Source organism: Varanus komodoensis, unplaced genomic scaffold, assembly GCF_004798865.1.
Source record: "Varanus komodoensis strain SLA01 unplaced genomic scaffold, ASM479886v1 scaffold3, whole genome shotgun sequence".
Taxonomy (NCBI): Eukaryota; Metazoa; Chordata; class Lepidosauria; order Squamata; family Varanidae; genus Varanus; species Varanus komodoensis.
This window is the reverse complement of record NW_025335761.1, coordinates 46,841,058-46,865,810: the sequence shown is the minus strand read 5'-3', so window position 1 is coordinate 46,865,810 and position 24,753 is coordinate 46,841,058. Positions and strand designations below refer to the sequence as shown.

The following is a 24,753-nucleotide window of genomic DNA, read 5'->3' as shown; positions in this document are numbered from 1 at the left end:
CTCCGAATAAGATCTTATTACTGCAAAGCCGAGAGATACTACATGATGAGTTTTAAACATGATTTCTTTGCTTGTCCTACAACATACTAGCAATCCCTCTTTGCTTTGTGTCTTCAACACCAATTTATCAGCAAAGGCATTGAAAGTCAATGAACGCAAGAGTGACCCCACTCCAGTTTGATGTCAATCCACTATTTATGCCTCTTGGAGTGCAGCTTCTCTAACACTGTTGCGTCTACCATATGCTAATTCATTTAGCTTCACATTTTCAGCCTCTTGGGAAGGTATCATATGAGGTTAAACAAAAAGTCTTCAGTCATCCTTTCTAGATAAATCTATACTCAACACCTACCATGTTTTTTATGACTACACCATGAAACAAATAGAAATGATTCATCCCATTAAACATTTCTTACTTCGTCTGGTTATACTATCAATTAAGATAATTGTACAGGATCTTAACATAAGCAATAAATCCATTATTACCTCTAGTGACTCATCTTGTAACAGGGCTACCAGTTCTTTATGTATTACATACACATCGGTATTTAAAAGCTTAGCAACCTGTAAAGTAAAGAACCAGCAAAACACAGACATTAAACCCTTTAATCTGGTTGTGTTTATATTTCAACAAGGCTTGAATAGCCACAAGGAAACCAGTTTAGATCTCTAATCCCAAGAACCAGGTTTCAACGGTGTTGAAGTAATGCTCCTTTCCTGCTTCTTGTATATAGCATCATGTTGTAAGAAACAGAGAAAAAGAACATTCTGGCACCTGCAAACTTGAAATTGTGCTCTTGGTTACTAACATAGCAGTGTGCTAGTTTTTATACTCCAAATCTCCTTTGAAATATCTTCCTGACATTTTACATTTTTCTCCCGTGTAATTCCTATTAGCTTGAATCACTTGGTTAATTAGAAATACTAAATATTACTCCACAGTGAAGGCAGCATCCAGGAGGTAATTCATGCTTTGCTAAGGGAGGGAATGGTCCTGGTAGGCTTGAAAGATGCAACTGTACACATGCTTCCAAAGAATGTTCCTTGGGCTTTGATGATTATACTATCAACTAGTCACACATCTTCTATTGGGCAAAACGACTTGAGCAGCTGGTACCTGTCCAACTCCAGAGCTCCTGGATGATACACATAATTGCAATCCATTTCAATCTGATTTCAGATCTAAGTTTAGAACTGACACTACTCAGTCACTCTGTTGAACACCCTATACCATGAGAAGAATAGTAAGAATGAGGGTCCACTAATTCTCCTAGATCTCTCAGCATTATCCTCTATGGTTATCCTTATGGATTCTCTATCTGGGCTGGGTACAAGGAGTATCATTAGTGGTTCTGTTCCTTCCTGGTAGATTATTTCAAAAAGACAGCACTGGGGTATAGTTAACCCGCCCCATGGGAACTTGGCTATAGGGTTCCACAAGAATCCATCGTATCCCCAAGCTATTTAGCATCTAAATAAAGCTTATGGGAGACACTTGAAATGACCATTATTTTATTTATTCGCTAATGGCACCTAACTCTAGATTCCTTTTTCTATTTCAGGTAAGGTAGTGAAAATTCTAAGGTGCCTTAAGTCACTAACAAAGTGGATGAAGGCTAACAAATTGCAACTCAGTCCAGGTAAGATACATGTCCTGTAGTTATAGTGACCAACGATGTCTAGCATTCAAATTTGTCCAGATGGGATTGCACTATCCCATCCCTTAAAGATAAGATTTGCATTTTGAATGTACTGTTATGTCCAGCCTTTGAATTAACAGGTAGTATCTGTGGCACAAAGGCCCCTTTCAACCACTAAAGTTAGATGTGCTAGCTGCACACCCTCCTCATTAAATTGGAGAACTGCAATGTCCTATATTTGGAACAGCCACTGAGAACTACTCAGGAAATATCTCATTCGGAGGCATGACAGGTGATAACTGGGAAGAAGTCATTTCAGTGGAAGTATCCCACTTACAGAATAGCACCTTCCAAGTTTCTGGTCCAAGGTCAAGATTTTTCTTATTTAGCCAAGCTTTTCTGTTTTTTCAACAAAAAGTTTTCTATTGAATGGGTTTATTTCACTGTTTATTAAATGTGGGTTTTAGTCTGTCCCAGTTTTAATCTGTTTTATTTTTTTTTTCTTGCTTTAAGTATCATTGTTTAATTTCTTTGTATTGATTTTGTTACCCAGTTAGTTTTTCAAATTGAAAACTGACTTGGAAATACCTAAACAAAACAAAACAAAAAAAAAGAAAGAAAAAGAAAACTTAATTCACAATGCACACAAATTTGCCATTAGCAAAATTTGCAAATATGCATGCATGTGCACTATTTTATTTTATACACTATTCATTATTAATATTTACCTATTATTTCTCAATGATTTCATGCTAACTATTAATGGGGGGCACTCTCAGATGTGGTAGACTTGATTTGTAGAATCCTACCTTAGTTTTAACATCAAGGAGTACATTCTCAGGGCAGTAAGTAAGATGATACAAGATCATCTCTAGGGCAATGCCAATAGCATCTGCTGCCATGGTGGATTTTACAGAGAAACCTTCATGCCAGCAAGTCCTTGGTGTTGCACTAGCGATAGTTCGTGCTCATGTAACTTCAATAGTGTGAGTGGTAGCATCACACTGAGTAGAGCCCTTAATACATGGGTCCTCAAGCTAAGGCCCGTGGGTCCGGCCCGCCATGCCCTTTTAACTGGCCCGCCCCACAGGTTTTGCACTCACTCGGCGCACGCAAGGGCATGCACAGCTTGCTCACGAGGAGGTTGTTTTAGACTCACTCGGAGAAAACGATCTCCTCATGAGCAAGTGAGCGCCTGGCAGCAGCTTGCTCACAAGAAGACCGTTTTGGACTCGATTGGAGAAAATGATCTCCTCGTGAGCAAACCGACGCCTCGCCATGCGTGCGCCTGGCAGCAGCTTGCTCACGGGGAGGTCATTTTGGACTCACCTGGAGAAAACGATCCCCTCCTGAGCAAGCCGGCCCCTTGCCCCACGCTCCCCGTCCCCGCCTCACCTCGAGTGCATGCGCGTGCACAGGCACCCCGCCTCCACACCAGCCTGCGCCCCCCCCCCCCCCCCCCCCGCCAGCACAGCCTTGGTGGCCCGCGCCCACCGCTGGCCCCAGGCAACTGGCCCCCTGTTGAAAAAGTTTGAGGGCCCCTGCCTTAATATTTAAGATTAACATTAAATATAAAATGAATGAGTTGACTAGCTGTAATTTTCTTTTTAAATGGTGTCATTATTTTTCTAGCTATTTCAAGGAAACAAATTCCATAAGAGACATGGTTATTTATTATCAAAAATGGAAGAGGAATTAGTTCTCCGCATGAAACATTCCATTTAAAATACCTCCAATAACAGAAATATGTAGATTATTAATTGCTACTTTAGTATATACCATAGTAAAGGTTACTGAAGACTTCATTTTAAACATCTAATAGATAGGTTTTCATTCATAGCAAAAGTGATTCAGATGAGGACTTAAAATTATTATAAAGCAATGGCTAATTAAAATGACAGGTCCTGCTGTCCTTCATCTGTCAAGCAAAAGTAGTGCCAATTATTCCTTCACTCACACCTGTGTCTAACTTCCTTTCCCCTTGATTTGGCTTCTTTTCCCCCCAAAATGCTATTTTCTTCTATTTGATGACATGGAAATAGAACTTCCTTTTGATCCAAATTAATTTTGCTTCTAAAGTAAAATATCTATCATATTGTATCTATTCAGTTATAACTCAGCTATTGCCTTCTATTATCTGTCAACTCAAACTTCCTTCAGTTTGAATTCTTGAACACTTAAATTCTTATTTTCAAGCTTATGAAGACCTTTTCAAGTGATAAACTATTTTCACTGTATGAAGTCTAAGCAGTTTGCCAAAAGCACAATAGCTGTAGGAGAAAAATCTGGAGTGCTGATAACACAACTCATGCTGACAGTGAACTGCTCAGGGCCCCTTGTACTTTATTTATTCATAATTCAAAAAGGCCTTGTACATATAAGATAAGCCAAGCCCCAAAGCAGAGGTGTGAATCAGCCCAAAAACTACTAACACTGCAGCCAAAGCCAACTGCTTATAATTCACACCAGCTTCAGTGACAGCATTTAGCAGAAACTTAAATACTCTAGATTGTGCCCAGGGTCATTTTTGATTTTAAAAAAGGGCAACGGGGAATTGATTTTAATGGAAGATTACTGGAAAAAAATATTAAGTATAAAGTATGTTAGCATCACAACATTTGATCTAGTATATAGTTAAGCATAGCCAAGCCCGATTTCACTTAATGTGTTAGATTGTAGCCATTTAACTAAGAAATAGTACAGGAACTACTTAGGCTGCAATCCTAAACACACTTAATAGGGAGGAGCCTCCACTGAGATCAACAGGATTTGCTACTTAGGATTGTATGGTTAGCAGCACCCTTAAGTAGACTTGATTATAATCATGCAGTTAATGCGATATTTGATTTAGACAGGATACATATCTGAGCAGACCTTAATATCTACCTTACTCTGGATGCACATTTGTGAGGCAAGATTAAACTTTGGCTTTGCCTCATTACTGCAAGAAACAACAATACAGCTCTTTGAAATAGGTTACAAATGTCTCAAAGGCATTACACAAATTAGATTCTCTACATAGAACATCTCCTAAAATCAAGCTAAACAGTGTTTCTCCAAGCTGTGTGCAATTGCTTGACTTACTTCATAGAAGCCAATAGCCATAGTATGTCTGACTGGCACTTCCGGGTCATGGCAGAGACAGAAGAATGTAGAGTACAGCTCCAAGTTGAAGTTTTTTGGATCCACAAACATCATCATGGCCTAGGAACAGACAGTGGACCAGTATTTAATGAAATTAGTACATATTAATTTTGTGTTATACCAGTGGAGTTCCAACACTGCAACTGGAGCATCAAAAAAGTTGTTAGCATGTGTGAGAACCCCTACTCAAGCAAGGGCCATTTTACTCTGGCACAAGGAAGAACACTTCTTTGGAGGTTTATAACAATATGTGTAGTACAAAGAAAATATATTACTTCCTCTCAGAAGACCAGTGTTTGGCATCAACCAATAAAACTGATTCTCAGCAGACTGAGGACAGACAGAACAGGTCTGTCTTTACATGCTTTGTAAGTAATTCATGGGATCCATAAACCTCCATGTTCAGAGGCAATATGGAGAGCAAAAGTGTCAGAAGGGCATTGCCTTTCCACCAGTCTGTGGGGTTCCCAAAGGCATTTGGTAGGCTACGTTGGGAAAAGAGAATACTGGATCAGATAGATTCTTGGTCTGTTCAGCAGGGCTCTTCTTATTTTCTAAACATTGCTATAACCAATGATGATTATAAAGTTGTATTAGTAATTGAGCAACTCCAGAAATCCACCCAACACAACCAAATTACACCAAGAATTATAGCTGCTGCCTCCACTTATGGAAGTTCTGTGCTATTATGAGAACATAATTTGTATCCTAGTAGCTTTCTCAAGGAAGGTATTCTTTTTCACATTTGTTTTCAGATGGTAACAGGCAGAAGTACATCAAATAATCTGGAACAAGGAACAATGGTCACCAAGTTATTTAATAATCAATGGCAACAGTTATAACCCAGTGTATAAAAGAAGATCTCAGGGCAGGGTATAATCAATGCAAATATTTTACCATACAGTCATGAATCAGCAAGCTAGTATAAATTCTACAAGGTAAGTCAAACCAGAGACGGACACTGAGACTGAAAAACCTGAGTGAAAAGGCCAGGTATTTATCTGGCACCAAAAATCATGCCAGAGTTGGCACATGCCAAGTCACTGGCAGAAAGTTAGTCAACAACAGGCACACTACAGCTGGGAAAGCTCATGTTTCCATGTAATGTACTACTTGCAATAGTAGGATACAGAGTGATAGCAGTGGGCACATACCAGGCAAGCAACAGCTCCTGCTCCTCTTTTCAAACTCACCCTCTGCCACAGCCATCATGAATGTAAGGGATACAACCCATTTAGCCTCATGATTCTATTTCTGGTTTAGAAAAAGTATGCTGCATGGATATACTGCCTCTTTAAAACCAATAGTAGTTTTATAAATTATATTATACACAATCATAAATACTTAAGTAAAACAGCAGTTCACTTACTGGCAAATTGTATGCACAATTCTTCCTCACTGAAATGTACTTCTTTTCCTGTTCTAGTGTTTGGAGTTGTACCTGGTTGTCATTATGCCCATTTTCCTGTTCTAATCCAAGCGTGCAAAGCTTCTTATAGAATTCCAAGAATCGCAAATGCTGCTCTGGTGTAAAAATTCCTTCAAAACACATAAAATACTAGTTCAATATTTTATGTTCACATAATGGTGTGGTAATAGACTGTCACGAGAACCTGAATAGTGAATCGTGTTCAATTCAGGACTCTTGAGATTTAGATTTAAATCTCTGCTCTGCTTCAAAGATCACTGAGTCATATTGGGCAAATCACTCTGAACAGAATACCACACACGGTTGCTCTGAGGTTAATATACTGCATAACATGAATCAACTGAGCTTTTCTTCAGAAAGCACAGTTCAACTCCCTCAATCATTTGTATGTGATGACTCTCCTGTAGAAAACTTTCTGCATCAGCATGAAGACGCAGTAAATAGTTGAAGAAACCAAATGTTTACCCATGGCAATAATATTCTTATCTCTGCATTTGGGACATATAGTATTTGCTAATAAAAGGGACACAAAATAAACACTTCCAAATGTACAGAAAGCTTGCTCACTTGCAGTGGTACTTTTTTTCTGTCCACAGAGCTCAGTCCTTCACATCACATTAGAAACAGGGACTTCAACATTTCTAAGACACAGTTAATTATAATTACAATTCCACGTGACTATAGCTCCATATTTCTCTGGAAAGTGGTCATTAATTCCTATTTTGGGCTCTTCTGCAACATTTTGGAAGCAGGTAACTGCTAACACACTATAAATATCACAAGGAAAGAACATTATACAGGGGAGTCTTGGTTCATTCGAGCTAAGAACTTAATAGCCAACCTCTCCTGACTGTAGTTTATGAGGTTTTCAGCAAGGATTTTACATACTGACAGAATTCACATTCAAGACAGGAAGAATTTTGATATATTGGATCCTCATCCTGTGAAAAGACTCCATTTAGAGAATGCAACTTGTATTTCAAATTATATTTTAGTGCAAAAACCTCAGACCAGACCCTGGGTAATCCATAAAATGGATTCAATAGCCACTTAAAAGTAACTAACTCTTGATTGAAAACAATTTGAGCCTTACATACAGTTCAGGAATCTCTTTGGCCAGCTCAGAGGAGATAGTTTGCATTTAAGCTTGAAATTAGTAAAATCCTACCATGAAAGGAACTGACCTCAGAATTCTCTTAATTCCCAAACAATAATACGTTGGTGCCTCATACTTCAAACTTAATTTGTTCCAGGAGACCATTTGAACTCTGAATTGTTTGAAGTCCGAATCAATTGTCCCCATTAGAAATAATAGAAAGTGAATTACTCCTTTCCCAATTTTGAACCAATCAGTAGTTCCATGTCCAGTTCTCACTGTTGCTTCTTGACCCACATATAGGTTTTTCAAGAGATAAAGAAGATGGTCTGGTACTCCCATCTCTTAAAGAACTTGCCACAGTTTGTTGTGATCCACACAATCAAAGGCTTTAGCATAGTCAATGAAGCAGAAGTAGATGTTTTTCTGGAACTCCCTAGCTTTCTCCATGATCCAGTGTATGTTGGCAATTTGATCTCTAGTTCCTCTCCCTCTTCGAAAAACTGCCTGTACTTCTGGTAGTTCTCGGTCCACATACTGCTGGAGCCTAGCTTGTAGGATTTTGAGCATCACTTTGCTAGCATGTGAAATGAGTGCAGTGGTGCGGTAGTTTGAACATTCTTTGGCATTGCCCTTCTTTGGGATCGGAATGTAAACTGACCTTTTCCAATCTCGTGGCCACTGTTGAGTTTTCCAAATTTGCTGGCATATTGAGTGTAGCACTTTTACTGCATCGTCTTTTAGGATTTTGAATAGCTCAACTGGAATACTGTCACCTCCTCTAGCTTTGTTGTTGCTCAGACTTCCTAAGGCCCGTTTGACTTCACATTCCAGGATGTCTGGCTCGAGGTCAGTGACCACCCCACCGTGGTTATCAGGGACGTTAAGCTCTTTCTTGTATAGTTCTTCTGTGTAATCTTGCCATCTCTGTGTAATCTTGCCATTCTTAATCTGTTCTGCCTCTGTTAGGTCCCTGCCATTTTGGTCCTTTATCATGCCCATCTTTGCATGAAATGTTCCCTTCATATCTCCAATTTTCTTGAAGAGATCTCTGGTCCTCCCTATTCTATTGTTTTCTTCTATTTCTTGGCACTGTTCATTTAAGAAGGCATTCTTATCTCTTCTAGCTATTCTCTGGAATTCTGCATTCAGTTGTTTGTATCTTTCTCTTTCTTCCTTGCCTTTTGCTTCCCTTCTTTCCTCAGCTATTTGTAAAGCTTCCTCAGACAGCCATTTTGCTTTCTTGCATTTCTTTTTCTTTGGGATGGTTTTAGTTGCTGCCTCTTGTACAATGTTGCGAACCTCCGTCCATAGTTCTTCAGGCACTCTGTCTATCAGATCTAATTCCTTAAATCTATTTGTCACCTCTACTGTATATTCATCAGGATATGATTTAGGTCATACCTGAGTGGCCTAGTGCTTTTCCCTACTTTCTTCAACTTAAGCCTAAATTTTGCAACCAGAAGCTCATGATCTGAGCCACAGTCAGCTCCTGGTCTAGTTTTTACTGACTGTATATTGCTTCTCCATCTTTGGCTGCAGAGCACATAACCAATCTGATTTCTGTGTTGACCGTCTGGTGATGTCCATGTGTAGAGTTGTCTCTTGGGTTGCTGGAAGAGTGTTTGCTATGACCATTGTATTCTCTTGACAAAATTCTACCAGCCTGTGCCCTGCTTCATTTTGTATTCCAAGGCCAAACTTGCCTGTTATTCTGGTTATCTTTTGGCTTCCTAGTTTAGCATTCCAATCCCCCATGATGATAAGGACATCATTTTTTGGAGTTAATTCTAGAAGGTGTTGTAGGCCTTCACAGAACTGGTCAACTTCAGTCTCTTCAGCACCAGTGGTTGCGGCACAGACTTGGACTATTGTGATGCTGAATGGTTTTCCTTGGATTCGAATTGAGATCATTCTGTCATTTTGAAGATTGTATCCCAGTACTGCTTTTCCTACTCTTTTATTGCCTATAAAGGTTACTCCATTTCTTCTGAGGGATTCTTGCCCGCAGTAGTATACCTGATGGTCATCTGAATTAAATTCACCCATTCCTGTCCATTTTAGTTCACTGATTCCTAAGATGTCGATGTTCAGTCTTGTCATCTCTTGTTTGACCACGTCCAGCTTGCCTTGATTCATGGATCTTACATTCCAGGTTCCTATGGAGTATAGATCTTTACAGCATCGGAGTCTCCTTTCACCACCAGATATATCCACAACTGAATGTTCTTTCGTCTTTGACCCAGTCACTTCATTCTTTCTGGCACTACTAGTACTAGCTCTCTGCTCTTCCCCAGTAGCTTATTGGACACCTTCCAGCCTGAGGAGCTCATCTTCCGGCGTCATAACTTTTTGCCTTTTGGTACTGTCCATGGGGTTTTCATGGCAAAGATACTGGAGTGGGTTGCCATTTCCTTCTCCAGTGGACATATTAATCCTCCTCAAAATGCCCCCCTCACTTCGAACATACCCCATTGTGGCAAGAAAGAAGTAATATTTTTTTCCCCAACTTGGGCACACAATCAATGACATTTTTGGTACAATTGCATTTTTTCGCTTTGCTCACAGTTTGAACTTAGAAGCATTGTGTGCACTGCGGAGCAATGTTATCTCAACTCACTGTTTTAAACTGTGGATGATGTTATTAGATGTTTTAAATTGTTTTTAAATTGCTGTAAGCTGTCCTGCGATATTTATATAAAGGACAGCATACAAAAGCTTTTAATAATAAATAAATAAAGTTTGAACTCTGGATTGTTTGAAGTTAAAGTCATTAGAACTATGAGGCACCACTTGTACAAATGTCCGTTTTTTTTTCTCTCTGACTTGCTCTCAGAAAAAAAGGGATTCAGAAACAACTCAGACTCTAAACCATTCTTTTAGTTTTTAGCTGTTTAATTTTATATGTGTTTTAATAACATATATATCATAATTAACCCTGTTATATACCCTCAATTTTTCAGATAAAAATAAACTATACATTCAAATAAATATTATTTCATTTGTTCTCTCAGGAAAAGCAGCAGCAGCAAATTTGGACACTTAATTACACATTTTTTCTCTGATCATATTTAGCTGGATGTTAGGTCCCTTTATTTCAGTGGAAAGCCAGCATGCTTACAATTCTAATGTTTAAAAGATTCCAACCCAATTACAAACAACCCAGCACCCCTTAAAATAAAGTTTTAAGGACCTTTCAGTCATACCATATAGTCCATTACAAAGTTTCCCTAAATGGAAAGATAATGAAACCAGAATAGATTCATCTGCTTTGAAGGATTTTTCACAGAATGATTTCACTAATGGGAGGACAGTTTGACTTCTATCATCTGAAAAACAAAAAAGATTAGAAAAATGAACAGTGTTGTCCTTTGTGACACGTAAAGAAAATATGAGGATTCACATATTGAAAGCATACACAGTTGCGCCAATCATGTGCAGAGAAAAGCTGCAGAAGCAGAATCAATTGGACTTAGTTCCAATCTTACCTGCATCAAACATTTCCAACAAATTAACCAAGGTCTCAAAAGCTGCAAGACGTACACTGCTGCCTTCATCTCTTGCTAATTCGACCAGCTCAGGAAGCACTACATTTTTGGTCAGCTCAGTCCTACAAAAAGAACAGAACATTTAGAGTGGCAGAATACAAATGTCAGTTCAGAAATGCTTTGGGGACTTCAAGACTCTTGCATTGCTCTTAACATGTGTGCTTATAGGAGAAAAAATACATCTCTGCATTGGCATACAAAAACAAATAATGCATAGGATCCAAAGGAAGTTAGTTACACTTTGGTCCAACTGAAATCTATGGGACCAGTCAGTCACAATCAACTTAAGTACCACTAATTTCAGTGGGATTAAATTGTGGTCACTTTCCTCTGGATCAGGCCCTAGTACTAATATTGGAAAGGGACAATTCAGATGCAACAAAACAAGAAGGGCCATGTTTTACTTGTTTATAGGAACAAGGTACCATGGATACAATGCAAGTCAGGAAATATCCAGTGTACTTGTCCTAGAGAAATGGGAGCAAGTTCAATTATTGCAATGAGGCCCCATCCTTAACATTCTATGGGCTGCATCTTCACACCCTGATGCAGGACCCTGTGTGCACTCCACTGAACTCAGAGGGCTGTTGCATTTCCAAGAAACCCCTGTTCATTTCCATGGGGGTGGGGAGGGAGGAAGGGAGGGAGGAGCACACATGGATGAAGGCGTATATATGAAGAGCAACTTTTGCCATTGAAATGAATGACTCAGCCTGCACAGGTAAGGAACTCCATGTCTATTTAATTACTTACCTCATAATTTACCACCAAATGCCTCCATTGTGTGCAAGTCAAGTTAATATTTCTGTAACATTATTTACACTTAGCAAAAAAGAAGGTGCTGAAAACAGCTGACCCACTAATAAATGCAAGCAACCCAAAGAACTATGCATGGTATTCTAACAACCATTCATATATGACCTGAAACTATTTGCCTAACCTTCTATTTGCAATTGGCAGCAATTCGTTATTACTAATGTGCTTATGAAATAGAAAATTCTTGGAATTTTAAAAACTGAAAAACTGCCCCCGCATCACTGGGAAGCAAAAAAAAAAAAAAAGTAACCTAAGCTTCAAAAGGAGAGAGAAAGGGAAAAAAGCCAATGAATGACAGGTAAGTAGAGAAATGAGGGAGTGTATGGCCATGAGGACAGGCATGTTTACTTTCCACATACATGTACAGAAAAGCAAGAGAAACAAGGTTCAAAATGGAAGCAAGCTATATTAAAAACAAAACCAGTGAGATTATTAAACATGCACAGCTCAATTTAAAGAACATATTTATTGAGTCATTTTCAAATAAATGTTTGATTCCAGGAAAAAAAGACCTATAACTTCAATAACCATAAATTCTTATCCAGTCTGGCCATTCTGTAGGTAACATGCATTGAAGATACCTAAACATTACCACGTCTGTTCCCCATTTATGTATATCTGTATGGGTAAGTAAAGTACATTCAAAGATGCCAAAATTATGCTCCTTCATATTTATACATGTCATGCATCCAAAGCCAATGTTATCTGCAACTACTTTGAAAATATGTTATTTACAACATCAAAACATAGCAATATTGGAACAAACTCTAGAACTACTGAAAAAGTCTGGCCCAAGACTGGAAAAATGCAGATTCAAATTGCCACTCAGCCATGAAGTTCACTAAGTGATCTTATGCTAGTAACTTTAAGTCCAACTGATCAAACAGACTTGAAGATAGGTACATACCAGGTTTCAACTGCACCCCTTGGGAGTTTTCCTCCATCTGCACTCAAGTCATCCCTTAAGTTGTTCCACTGGTCTCAGCTCCAGGGTATACTATGGAGCCATATGAGCTTTACAACAAAGAAGGTGCTTAGGAGAGGTCATGTCAACAGCCTAGGTCATTTCTGTGCCCCACAGTGTGACCAGCGCTTCAACAGCAGCGCCAGCCATATTAGCCAGAAAATCCCCCAGACCCCTCTGGAAGCTATTTCAATCCATTAACCTCCAGGGGTGACCATGTCTCCTACCCTGGCAGAGGGGAAAAGCCATTGTCAGTCTAAATCTCAGCAGGCCAGTGATCCAACAACCATGAAAAAACAGGCTGAGTCAAAGTCCCACACACTCAGAGCACCATCCTCATATCCTGCTGAAAAGACCAAGTCTAGAGTATGCGTGTTGGGCCAATGACATGCCGGGTCAGTAGTTGCCTGAACTTATTTAAACTGTGCATTAATTATAAAAATTGTGCTCACCCTATCCCTTGAGCTATGAGCTCCAGCTGCCGACACATACAGGAACGAACTTCATATTCTACATCCTGGCAGAGAGATTTTACCAGTGGAAGAATTTCTCTCTTAATGCTAGAAAGGCAACAATTGTATACATTAGTAGAAGGAAAAATCTCACTCCATTCAGTTGACATATCCTATTCAAAGTATGTCATATTGAAATCTTGATCTTCATGCTGTATTTCTGTGCAGGCATTATAAATATTTTCATTTTTTCATGTAACAAGCAATATTCAAGGGTTTACCTGTTATGCAAAAATGGCTGTCAGTTTTTGGAACACATTGGGTTGTCTAGCATATCTAAAATAATATTTAATTATGAAATTCAGTTGAATATCACAAAACATCAGAAAACACAAATGTTACCATGCAAATAGACAACCTTAGTTGCTTTGTCACCATCATTTTCAAGCCAAAAAGAAAGGGGAAATGTTATGCCAACTTGTATATGAGTAGTTTTCAACAGAGTTAAATCAATTCAAGATGCATTTGTTCTGACCAGATTGATCTCTTTCATTATTCAGTCAGTCATTCAGAATCTTTCTACAGGTCAGGGTACATACTAGAAACAAGCCAAATGTTCTGCAATAATACTGTTTGATTCAAAAATGAAAGACCTTCGGAGGAGGACAATTTAATTTTTTACACAAGGCAACCCCACTCCTGTTGTTCCCTGCTTATGGTTCTGGTGGCCCAGTGCCATTCCCTCCCTTCTTGTATGCCAGTGTGAGGACAGAAAGCATCACCCACACTCTGCTGTAGCTTCATGATATCATCACATAGTTAATTTTGTCTGGCATCATCATGAGGTTCAGTCATAATTCTGAGAATGGTTTCTAGCCTCTCTCACAAAAATAAGAAAAAATGGAACAGTGAAGAACTGAGGTCAGCACTGACACCAATATTGTCAATGCAAATATGGGTGAGCACTTTACCCTTATTTTTCAGGGTACCCATCAAAAGAGTCAACAAAAAGAGGCCTTCTTCAAAACCCATTAAGAAAATGGTCAATTTGAGAAGGTTGTTTTTGCTCACCCCTGATTCTCTACTCTTTGGTATTGTCCAAGTCAGTTTCCTATGATTCAGTAAACAAAGGCATCTGTCCTGAACGATCAATAAGATTAAAGGCAATATTCTGATCTGACACTTCTGCACTAGTATAAATGACCTCTAGCACAATACAAACAGCATTTGCTAATGTGGTAGGGAATGTTTTCCTGAGAATCCTTTCTGTTAGAATGATTGCTATTCTGCTAAAGGTTACGTATGTTAACACAACATGGCTTATGCTGTTCTTGTTGTTACTACAATATGGCATATTAATATCCTGCCTTTTTATCTGTTGCAAGGAACCCAAGATGGTTCTCCTCCTGCCCATTCAATCCACTTTACAATAACAAAGTAAGGTGGTTTGGCTGTCAGTGAGTAACAGGCCCAAAGCCACCCAGTGAGCGTCATAGCCAAGTAGGGACTAGAACTGAATTTCCTAAGATGCAGTCCAATGTTCTTAACCAAACTTATTGAGAAAGATTACTGATGAAGAAAGTATAGGAAATATTAACCTCACGGGATGCATCAGTCAAAGTCACTTTTGTTTCACAACATATTACAATCTCACAATATAAAATGTCTAAGGGTTCAATGTCATGCATATTTAAAAACAGAACATCCTACCACTCCCAGCATGCCTAGCCAACTATGCTATGGGCTTTTTTCCTGACTGAACATGCATAGGATTGCACATAAACTGGGGTTTTCCTTCAAAATACATATTTCTAAACAAATTCAGGGCAATAGCTAAGTGTGCAATTACACAAGCAGCGTCCACAACTGATTCTGTTCTACCAGTGACACCCAGCACTTCCAAGTGAGCACTGTTTCCTTCAAGAAATTGAAATAAGCAGAAATTCTTTTTTTCTGGGTTGGGACAGATCAGTGTAACATCCTTATGTACAGTAAATTTCCCACGGACTCTGTTCCAGAAATGGACATTTTCACTTATTTCCACTTCTAGAGGAAGCACTAAATCCTGACTGAGGAAACAAAAGGCACCACTTGCAGGATAGAATCCACATGGCTTCTATTTGTGCAGCAGGTGACATAGATAATGCCTAGTATCTCACAATGAGTATTTGAAATGTTTTTTGAACCAAGAATTACAGTCACTGGAAAAATGCAAAATCCAGTGAATATTGAGCATCCAGTGAATGCTTTGATCAGTACTTTAGTCTGGGAGGTGTGAATGAAAGTAGGTTCATTCTTATAGCACCCCCTATACCTACACTGACCAAGAAGGAGATGATTTTATAATTCCAGTCATATAGTGTAATTCTAAGTCCTGCTGCACCATGCTCAGGATGACATCTATTGCTTTGCACCAACATAAAATGGTAAAACTTGATGGCAAGTGAGCACTGTGAGTGTAACAAAATCACATAACAATATATCAACATAAATACTTAGAAATGGAGTTAATTGTCTGTAAAGTAAAAACAACTTTATTTGCATAGCACTTATTTTACGCTGGAACAAAATCATGACAATACAAGGCCTTCACCTAACTTTTATGGGGAGACAGAAAAGCAGTTGCTAGATACCATCAGCTGAGGCAATGTCCTGGTATAGGAGTAAAATGGAGCTTTGCCAAGGTGTGCAGAGTAAAGAGATAAAAGAAATAGATAGGTAGACCTTCCATCTTTTGAGACTTGAAAGAAACTAACAAGACCATCATGAATCCAGACTGAACATCTATAAATGTTTTTGTTGTGGTATTTACATTATTACTCTTGATCCTTTGAAATCCAAATGCCAGCAAACAGATTCCAGTACCTCAGAGAAGCCTGAAATAACCTCTGTGCAGGATAGGATTCCACCATTTTTTAGGGTGGAACAGGCATGGGTAAGTTGATCTATTGATAGTTTAGCCTGCAGTTCCTATTATCCCACATCAGTGTCAGTGCTGGCTAAGGCTGGGGAGCTGCAGGCCAAAATATAGGGGAAGACACCATTTGCCTCCCGCTAATATACAAACTTGTCAATATATGTAGCACAGCACAAAACCAGTCATCCTGTAGTCCAGTGTAAACATTTCATCATTAGGACATCTGAAACACACACAAGCTACTCACATATGAGCTTCAAACTTGTTAGCTAATTTCCCCAAGATTTTACAACTAACCAAGCGAGACTGAAGCGTTTGGGAAAGCTGGGCCTTGGACACAAGAGGATTCAAAATCTGCATGAAGGAAACAAAGAAGAAATTCAAAAAACAAATCTAGGATTAGTTAAGAGAAGCAATGCAATAAAATATGCATTAAGAACAACTTAATATTTCAGCTTCTCAGTCAGCATATGTGCAGCTGACTGCACTTGAAACAATTATGGGATACACACTTTCACCTTCGAAGAAATGACCTCCATATAAGAAAAACAAAAATGTAATCTGTGGGATAGCCTCCTGTTACAAAGCAGTTGCAAAAGTCTTAGAGAAAATTCTGAAGTGAAGACCAAGTTAACATTGGTGTAAAGGTAAAGGAGCCACTCTCCAATTCCTTCTGTAAGGACACAAAGAACACAGGCCAAGGACATTAGTGATTATGCTGCAAAATTACTACTCGTCCCTTTTCAAGAGATGAACTTTTTTTCACAGTGCAATAAGAACAGTTAAGATCACTGAAACTCAAACTGTTATACTATTAAGCACCTTTAACCCTGTACCTATCACCAGAAGTTCTGACACCCATTAATCTTGAATGTCTGCAAATTGGAACAAATGTGCTGTAGTTTATTTCAGAACATCTAGGAAGATAGGTTCTCTGAAGTAAAAAGCATACATAAACTAAGAACCATTTTCACCACTACAATGTCCATTCATGAAAACACTCCTGCAAGTCGATGAAAATAATTGATGTTAGTCCCAGGGGGCCAAAAGGCCAAGCTTTCAAGGAGACAGGGGTACACAGATCCATCCAGACCAGCCGTCTTTGCATCACCTTTTCCTTCACATGCTCATTACTAAACTTGGCACAATGCACAAGTATATTTCATGTTCAACAAAATAAAATCCCAACTTCATGGGATCTGAGCTAACAGTGACTGAGCAAGAAAGAGATGTTGGGGTAGCAGTGGACAGCTCAATGAAAATGTCAGCCCATCGATCAACTGCAGTGAAGAAAGGAATGCTAGGGGTAATTAGGAAAGGATAGAAAATAAGACTGCCAAGATCTTACTCCCCTTATACAAATCTTTGGTATGACCACACTTAGAATCTTTTGTTCAGTTCTGGTCACTTTAACTGAAAAGGACATTGCTTTTCTCAGTACTTTTTCCAATTAAGTAATGAAAATGATCAAGGGGCTGAAGCAGCTCCCCTATGAGGAATAGGTACAACTGTAGAAAGACAGTGAGTAAAGGGTCAAATGATAGAGGTGTCAAAATAATGCATGGTAAAGAATATTTAAAAAGGTACTGTATAAACACATCTACCCAATAGTATAAATAAAATATTTTTAAAAGATTTTAATGGCTCTGATAATAAACAAGTAGGGAGAAGAACAACTTGAAAGCAGAACAGTATAAGACTGTCCAGAACAATTAAAGTTTGCATCTTTTTAACAAGATACAAGCAACTGCATAAGAAAACCCACTGTTAAAAGAGAGTGATATTTCCTGTAAGGGATCACTTGATATTATACTAGCATGGATGTACCATAAGTCATTCCCAATTCTTATCTTTCTTTCAAGAGTGGCTTGTGGAGAAACTCCTGCAAATGAAGTGTGAAATCAGGAACAAACCTACAAAGAAAGACTTGACATTTAGAGCAAATGAAATTCTGGAGTGCTTTCCTCCCTCTAATTAATTAGATTTTGAAAAAGCCTACATGCTATACTGGCATGAAGCTAAAAACATCTCACCAATTATATTTTACACAAAGCAAGTTATGAAAGTTAATATTATCTTGTTTTACAGTGTTTCTAGAGAAGAAATACAATAAATCAATTACTTTTTCCTAATTGGAATTTTATTATAAGAAACTAGACAGAAATGCTTTGACTCTCCAGAAAGCAATATTTTAAGGTATTTTACCCTTTATGCACAATTTTTAAAAGAGAAAAACATTATGGATTCCAGTGATTAATGTGTTTGTTATACCACAAATGATATGATTCAAGTGTTCCTTGGTGAGTTTACAATTTTCCTGTCATAAGGTGCCTGCCACAGCAATATGAATTTACAATTAAATATGCATCTTTTTTATGCAAGGCCTACTGTACTATTTCATTACTAAAACAAAATGAATAAAATTGAGAATAGTAACCATTATATAATGGTTATTATAGCAACCATTATACTGAACATGATGGATACTCAAAGCATGTCATCTCTGCAGAATTTTAAAGAATACCTGCATAATGTTTGACATAAAAACAAGAACAAGCATTGCTTCCCAACAACCTGTGCAGCAGCCCACTAAGAGAGGAATTAACTTGCTTTTGCTGTGTTGTTGGGAATCAAAAGTGGGTGGGATGCAGTAGCAGCTGGAGCCACCAGTGTTGGTCAGGACTTAAAAGAAGCTTTCCATGGTGCTGAATTCTATCACCATGGAAAGCCTTCTAAAAGTTTGGGTTGTAGCCTAGCATGTCCCACTGACACTGGAGACACCAGTCTCCACCACTGAGATATCTAGTACCTAGCAAAGTGTAATACACAGGCTCTTGAGCTCCAGCTGTTCAACTAAATGGACCACAATTGTCTATGCTTGCTTTTCAACAACTATTATCTATCTATCTATCTATCTATCTATCTATCAGCTAGGATATTTGAATGCCGTCCTTTGCAAAAGCCTCAGGACGACTTACACAAATAAAATACAAATATATAACATAACATAAATTAATTAACAACTCACTCTGGCTGCAATTAAAATATGATGATAAAATTATTAAAATATTGATTAAATAAAAAGGTCTTAACCTGGCACTGAAAAACATATAATGACAGTGCCAGGTGGACCTCTCTGGGGAGCGCATTCCATATTAGGCCAAAATTAAGCTTTCTTTTCACATGGATTAGGGCTCACCTCTGGTGCCTCTAAGATATTTTTATAGCTGTGGGGGCACAACTTGTCCATGGTAGCTTGAAGTGCCTGATCCTGCCTAACCTTGGAAGCTAAGCAGGGTTAGGCGTGGGATGGGTGACTTGAGTGTATGAGTCTATGATTATTGCTGTCAACTGCCTAGAGAGCTTTGGCTATGGGCAGTATAAAAATGTAATAATAATAATAATAATATACTTCTGAAAATGGCAATTCTATTTAATCATTTTTTCTGCCACATCAGACAGGACCCAGCCCAGTCATGGTTTTTCATGTGCAGCCCATTTGCTGGAGAGCATCTGTCCAAGACTGCTACAACAGGCTGACAATGCAGGCCAGATAAAATTCAGCCCAACCCCCCCCCCCCATGTTCCAGTTAGTAAGAGCAAGCCATGATCAAACTGTGGTTTCAGATGACTACAGTTTGTTTATCAAATTTATATGCTGCTCAATATCCCAACAGGTCTCTATAAGTAGCTAACAGTATCAAGATACAAGCCAACATTGCAAGTACAAGTACAGAGGGGAAAAGGGGAGGGAAATCGGCTGGAGCAGAATGAACAATCATAATCAGATTCACTATTACTAGTTTAAAGCTAGAAGCAAAAGTTCATAATCCTTGCAAGGATGGAAAAAGAAGTTTCATACAGAGTCATTCATGAAGCAGGAAACTGTATTCTCCCATTATATCTGAAATAAGCCTTTATGTATTAATTTACTAGACATGCTTCATAGCACTCCCCACTTTTTTCAAATGTGATTTAGAGCCTGTGTAACAATCACAGCGCCACAGGAATAGGAATTCAGCTTTCTTTCAAAATATATATTAGAAAGCTGTTGCTTATATGGTTCAAGAATGAAGGCTGAAAAATGCAATTGCTGCCTATTTTTATCAGTTATATGTTTTGCCTGATGCCATTAAAAGTCAGCTGAGAAGGAATAATATTATAATTATTATTAATTAGTGGGTTGGGGAAAATAAATTATCATTGTTTACCATGGCCATATCTAAAAACTATTTGGCCCTGGTTATGCCCAACCACCAGTAGGAGAAGAACGAGACGAAGTGAAAAGATGAGTAATGTTTATAAAGTTTGTTGCTGTTCCATGTCATCAAGTCATCTCCAACTTATGGAGACCAAATAAAAAGACAATACATAATGAAATTACAAGAGCAGGAGCAGTAAAACTAAATGCCTTTGTAAGCATAAAACAAATTTGATAATACAATGGTAATATAACTAAAATAACAAAAACAATATTTACCTTACACAGATAGACTTTCACAAGTTTTTATTTCCATTTATGGCTGGGGGGGAGGGCTACCTCACAAATTTCTAATCTAGACTACAGGCTCTGGGAGTCTACTTTCAGTATTTTTTTTAAATGGGGGGGACATTAATATAATTTAAAATAAATATAAGTAATAGTGTACAAATATAATATATATTATAAATATATTTATAATAAATTTATTTATTAATAATAAATAAATATAATATGTATGGATGTGCAAACTGGTCTGAAAATGCATGTGTCTGAAACATGGTGCTGGAGAGGAGCTTTGCAAATACCTTAGCTTAGATCAACAGAAAGACAAGCAAGTAGTTCTCAGAGTGAATCAAGCCAGGACTTGCCCTCTTAGCAAAAATGATGAAACTGAAGTTGTCGTACTTTGGGCACATTGAAAAAAGACAAGACTCACTAAGGAAGACATGAATGCTTGGGAAGGTGAAGGGCAGAAGAATAGAAAGGCCAACTATGAGATGGATCAACTTTATAAGGAAGCTGAGTTTGTAAGAGTTTACAGGAGCTGTCAAAGACAGGACATTTTGTAGGGCATTCTTGCTTAGGGTCCCCATAAGTCAGAGATAACATGAAGACACATAACAACAAAAATATTTTTTAAAAACCCTATGAGGCATAATCGATCCCCTCATTTGCACCCATATTGTCTGTAATATTCAAGGAGAAACAGTATTACCTCATGTCTAATGGTTTCTTTTGGCAGAGCTTCTATGGCAGCAAGAAGAGTTTCTAGCCAAGCATTACTGACACCTGTGAAATACAAATGGATACATGCTTTTGCCATCATATCATGAAGATCATTTAGGTAACTCCTGCAGGTTATGATTTTAAATGACCATATTGTTAAATGGCAGTCATAACATTAAAACCATCACACCAGATATGATTTTTGTCTGGGAGAAATACTTTCTACAATTCAAGAGGCCACCTGTTAAATTATAATGGTACAATCTTATACCTACTGAACTAGAAGTAAGTCCCATTTAACTCAGTAGGACTTCCTTCTGATTAAACATGCACTGGATTATATTGTAAGGATGCATAGCTATCCACACTTATCCCCATGAATATAATGAAATCTTCAGCACATAGGATTGCACTGTAGAACTCCTACTGTGGAAAGGTTCTGATCATATCAACTGCTTTGTATGAGAATGAGTTCTACCCATTCTGGAAACACTAAACAGACCATCCAAAAATGAGGCACTGCTATAAATACTTAATTTTTATTCTTGTCTTTCCTTTATCTAACTATTTTTAAACAGAATACCTCCTTGTCTTTACAGGGCTATTACTTGATCCAAAATATGATTTTTCTTCCAGACTGTGCTAACATAATCAAGGTGTATGACAAAATGCCTCGGTGATGCAATGGAACATCACCGAGAACCAGTGTGGGACAGTGGTTATGAGTGCAGGACTGGGAGTCAGAGATTTGGGTTCTAGTCCTCACTCAGCCATGGAGTTCACTGGATGACTTTAGCCAGTCACAGACACTCACCCAACCTATCTCACAAGGTTGTTGTTGTGATGATAAGATTGAGAGGAAGAGGAGAATCATTTGTGGTCCAGTGTATGGGCTCAAGGCACATAAGGCATCCACCATGTTGAAGTTAACCAGGTCTGGGGCTGGCCTGTGTTTAGAGGAGAGACCACCTTGGAATCACATGTAGCCTTGAGTTCCACACTGGGAGAGAGTGGGATATAAATATAATAAATACAGAAATGTAAACTGGCTTAAGTTGCTTTAAAGGAAAAGGTAGGATATAAATATCAAGTATATATTGTAAACAAACAACTTGGTTGTCCTGTCACTTGTAGCAAGGAAGACAGCCTTTTCTATTGCAATGTCCTTTGTTCAGAATCATCTCTAGAGTGTGACAGGCACGGTCCTTGAGCAAGTTTTGTCACCTGTTGAAATTCTGTATTTATACCGAGGCATTTGCTGATTTTAATAAGTAGCATGGTGGATTTTCTTTGTTGTTTTTAGCTTTGCATTTTATTTTAATTGTGGTTTAAATGTATTTGTACAGCACTGGGTGATTTAATAACAAAAGGTGGTATACAAATATTTAAAAGCAAGCAAGCAAGCAAGCAAGCTTTAACCTTCTTTTAACAAGTCATGTCTATTGCACACTGAAACCACCACCACCACATGATGAAGCTTTAACCTTCCAGGCTTCCATAATTCCATGTTCCAGATATTTGCCGACCATGATGAGGTGTTTATTTCCATGTGGTCTTTCAGAAGGAGAGGTTAGACCTTAATTTAGAAAAAACCCTCATGTTCTTATTGATATGGTTTTGGGGGATTACTTGTACTCATATTGAACAATAAGAACCATCCACATAAGCTGCCAGGATCAAAGAACCCTGCCAAATGCTGTTCACTAGTTATTCATCATGTCTATAGATGCAGAGCTCAGAGTCTTTTCTGGTCATTTTGCATCAGGTAAAGAAAGAATGTAGAAGGTGAAAAAACAATTTTTGCTTATTTTCACAATAGACTTTCCTTACTATCACAAGAAATGGGATCAGCCATTAATAGCAGGGCTATGGAGTCAGAGTCGGAGTCAAAGTCAGAGGCAATTCTTGGGTTACTAGGGTTAGAGTTGGTAAAAGGTACTGACTCTGACTCCTAGTAAATTTAAATAATATGTCAAAATTGCCTATTTCACAGATAAGAATTTGAGTAACCTATTTTTTCAGGTTATATTTTAGGATGCATTTTAATTTCCTATATTAATGAAAGGAACATCCCATGAAAAAAATCACAAAGGCAAAAAAAGTCAACAAAGTCAGCCGTTTTTGAACAATTTGCAATAACAACAGATGGGAAATATTGCACATGTCGATGTATTATAAAAGATGGTGATTGTGAAAAAGCCTTGTGGGTTGTGTGAAATGCCATGTAGGGTAAGTGCTTTCAATCAATATAGGAAATAAATAATTAGTATATTTCTATACTATTTAGAGCCTAATGCTGGGAACTATAGATGGCAAAAGAAGGAGAGGATGGCAGAGATGAGGTGGCTAGATGGAGTCACTGAAGCAGTTGGTGTGAGCTTAAGTGGACTCCGGGGGATGGTAGAGGACAGGAAGGCCTGGAGGAATGGGTCGGACACAACTTCACAACTAACAACAACAGCAACACTATGTATAAATATATAAATAAATGTATATAATGTATATATAAATTTATAATTTATATTGATATATACATTAAAGTAGTTGGAGTCAGAAGCACCATAAATTGAGGAGTCGAAGTCAGAGTTGGAGTCAATGGTTTTATGTGCTGACTCAAGAGCCCTGATTAATAGCACCTTCTTTTAACACTGAATTTCTTAAATATTAAGAAAAACTTAAAAACTGATGACTCAATTAGACCTCAAATACCATTATACTTCAGATTGTGGGGTACTGTTGGGCCTCCCACCAGCAATGACTTATCTATAATTATTTTGTTTTACTGGAACAGAGGTATCAATTTTTTTACTGCAAATGGTATAACTCTGAATAAATTCCACCAGACATTTTCTCTGCATAGATTTCCTGGAGTAAATTTGACCCTGCTATAGGTTTGACATGGTCAGTTTTTCTGATGATGGACTGATAAACCTGCTGATCTAGTCCATTATCATTTAAATATCTATTTAAACACAGACAATGAGAAATTGATGTGCATAAAGCCTTCTAAGCTTTTTAAATCAACACAAATGGAAATTACAGCTAATCAACTGTATATTGCATTATCCATTATTGGCAATCCCACACTGTTACCATTTTAGTGTGTGTGTAACATGTGCTGCTTTAAATAGTGTGCTGTTGAGCAAAGAAAAAGCTAAAAAAAACCCAACAAGCTAAAAGTCAGCAGCATGACATGCCTCTGACCTGCATCTCTGTGCTCCAGATTCTGTAGAATGATGTGTAGGAAGGAGTGGGAGTAGGTATGGATGGATACTGACTCCTCTTGCAGAATAGTCAAAAGTGAAACAGCAGCTGTTAACTGCATTTCCACCCCTGCAACAGGCAGAACCTCCTGTATAATTAGGACAGAAAAAAATAATTAAAGAACAAGGCAGATACAAAAATGCAACTGAAACCATTACAGAAAATAAAGGCAGAGTCAGGCCAAAGAAATATGTGAAAGACTTTTTTTAAAGGTTTGTCATAAAAACCTCATTTTTTGCCAAATACAAATTACCAGACTAGAACTGACTAGAAC

General features: G+C 38.1%; 1 protein-coding gene across 2 annotated transcripts in view; it reads right to left on the bottom strand.

Moving 5' to 3' along the window:
- PPP4R4 (protein phosphatase 4 regulatory subunit 4) overlaps positions 1-24,753 on the bottom strand; it is a 107,546-nt gene that overhangs the window by 24,453 nt on the left and 58,340 nt on the right. For both annotated transcript variants that reach the window (XM_044436764.1, XM_044436763.1), the window contains exons 4-12: positions 24,420-24,567; positions 21,205-21,278; positions 16,254-16,360; positions 13,090-13,197; positions 10,798-10,919; positions 10,516-10,638; positions 6,154-6,323; positions 4,725-4,844; positions 487-564 (exon numbers count right to left, since the gene is read on the bottom strand). In XM_044436764.1, the coding sequence (XP_044292699.1) occupies positions 487-564; positions 4,725-4,844; positions 6,154-6,323; positions 10,516-10,638; positions 10,798-10,919; positions 13,090-13,197; positions 16,254-16,360; positions 21,205-21,278; positions 24,420-24,567 (1,050 nt within the window). The remainder of the gene's footprint in view (positions 1-486; positions 565-4,724; positions 4,845-6,153; positions 6,324-10,515; positions 10,639-10,797; positions 10,920-13,089; positions 13,198-16,253; positions 16,361-21,204; positions 21,279-24,419; positions 24,568-24,753) is intronic.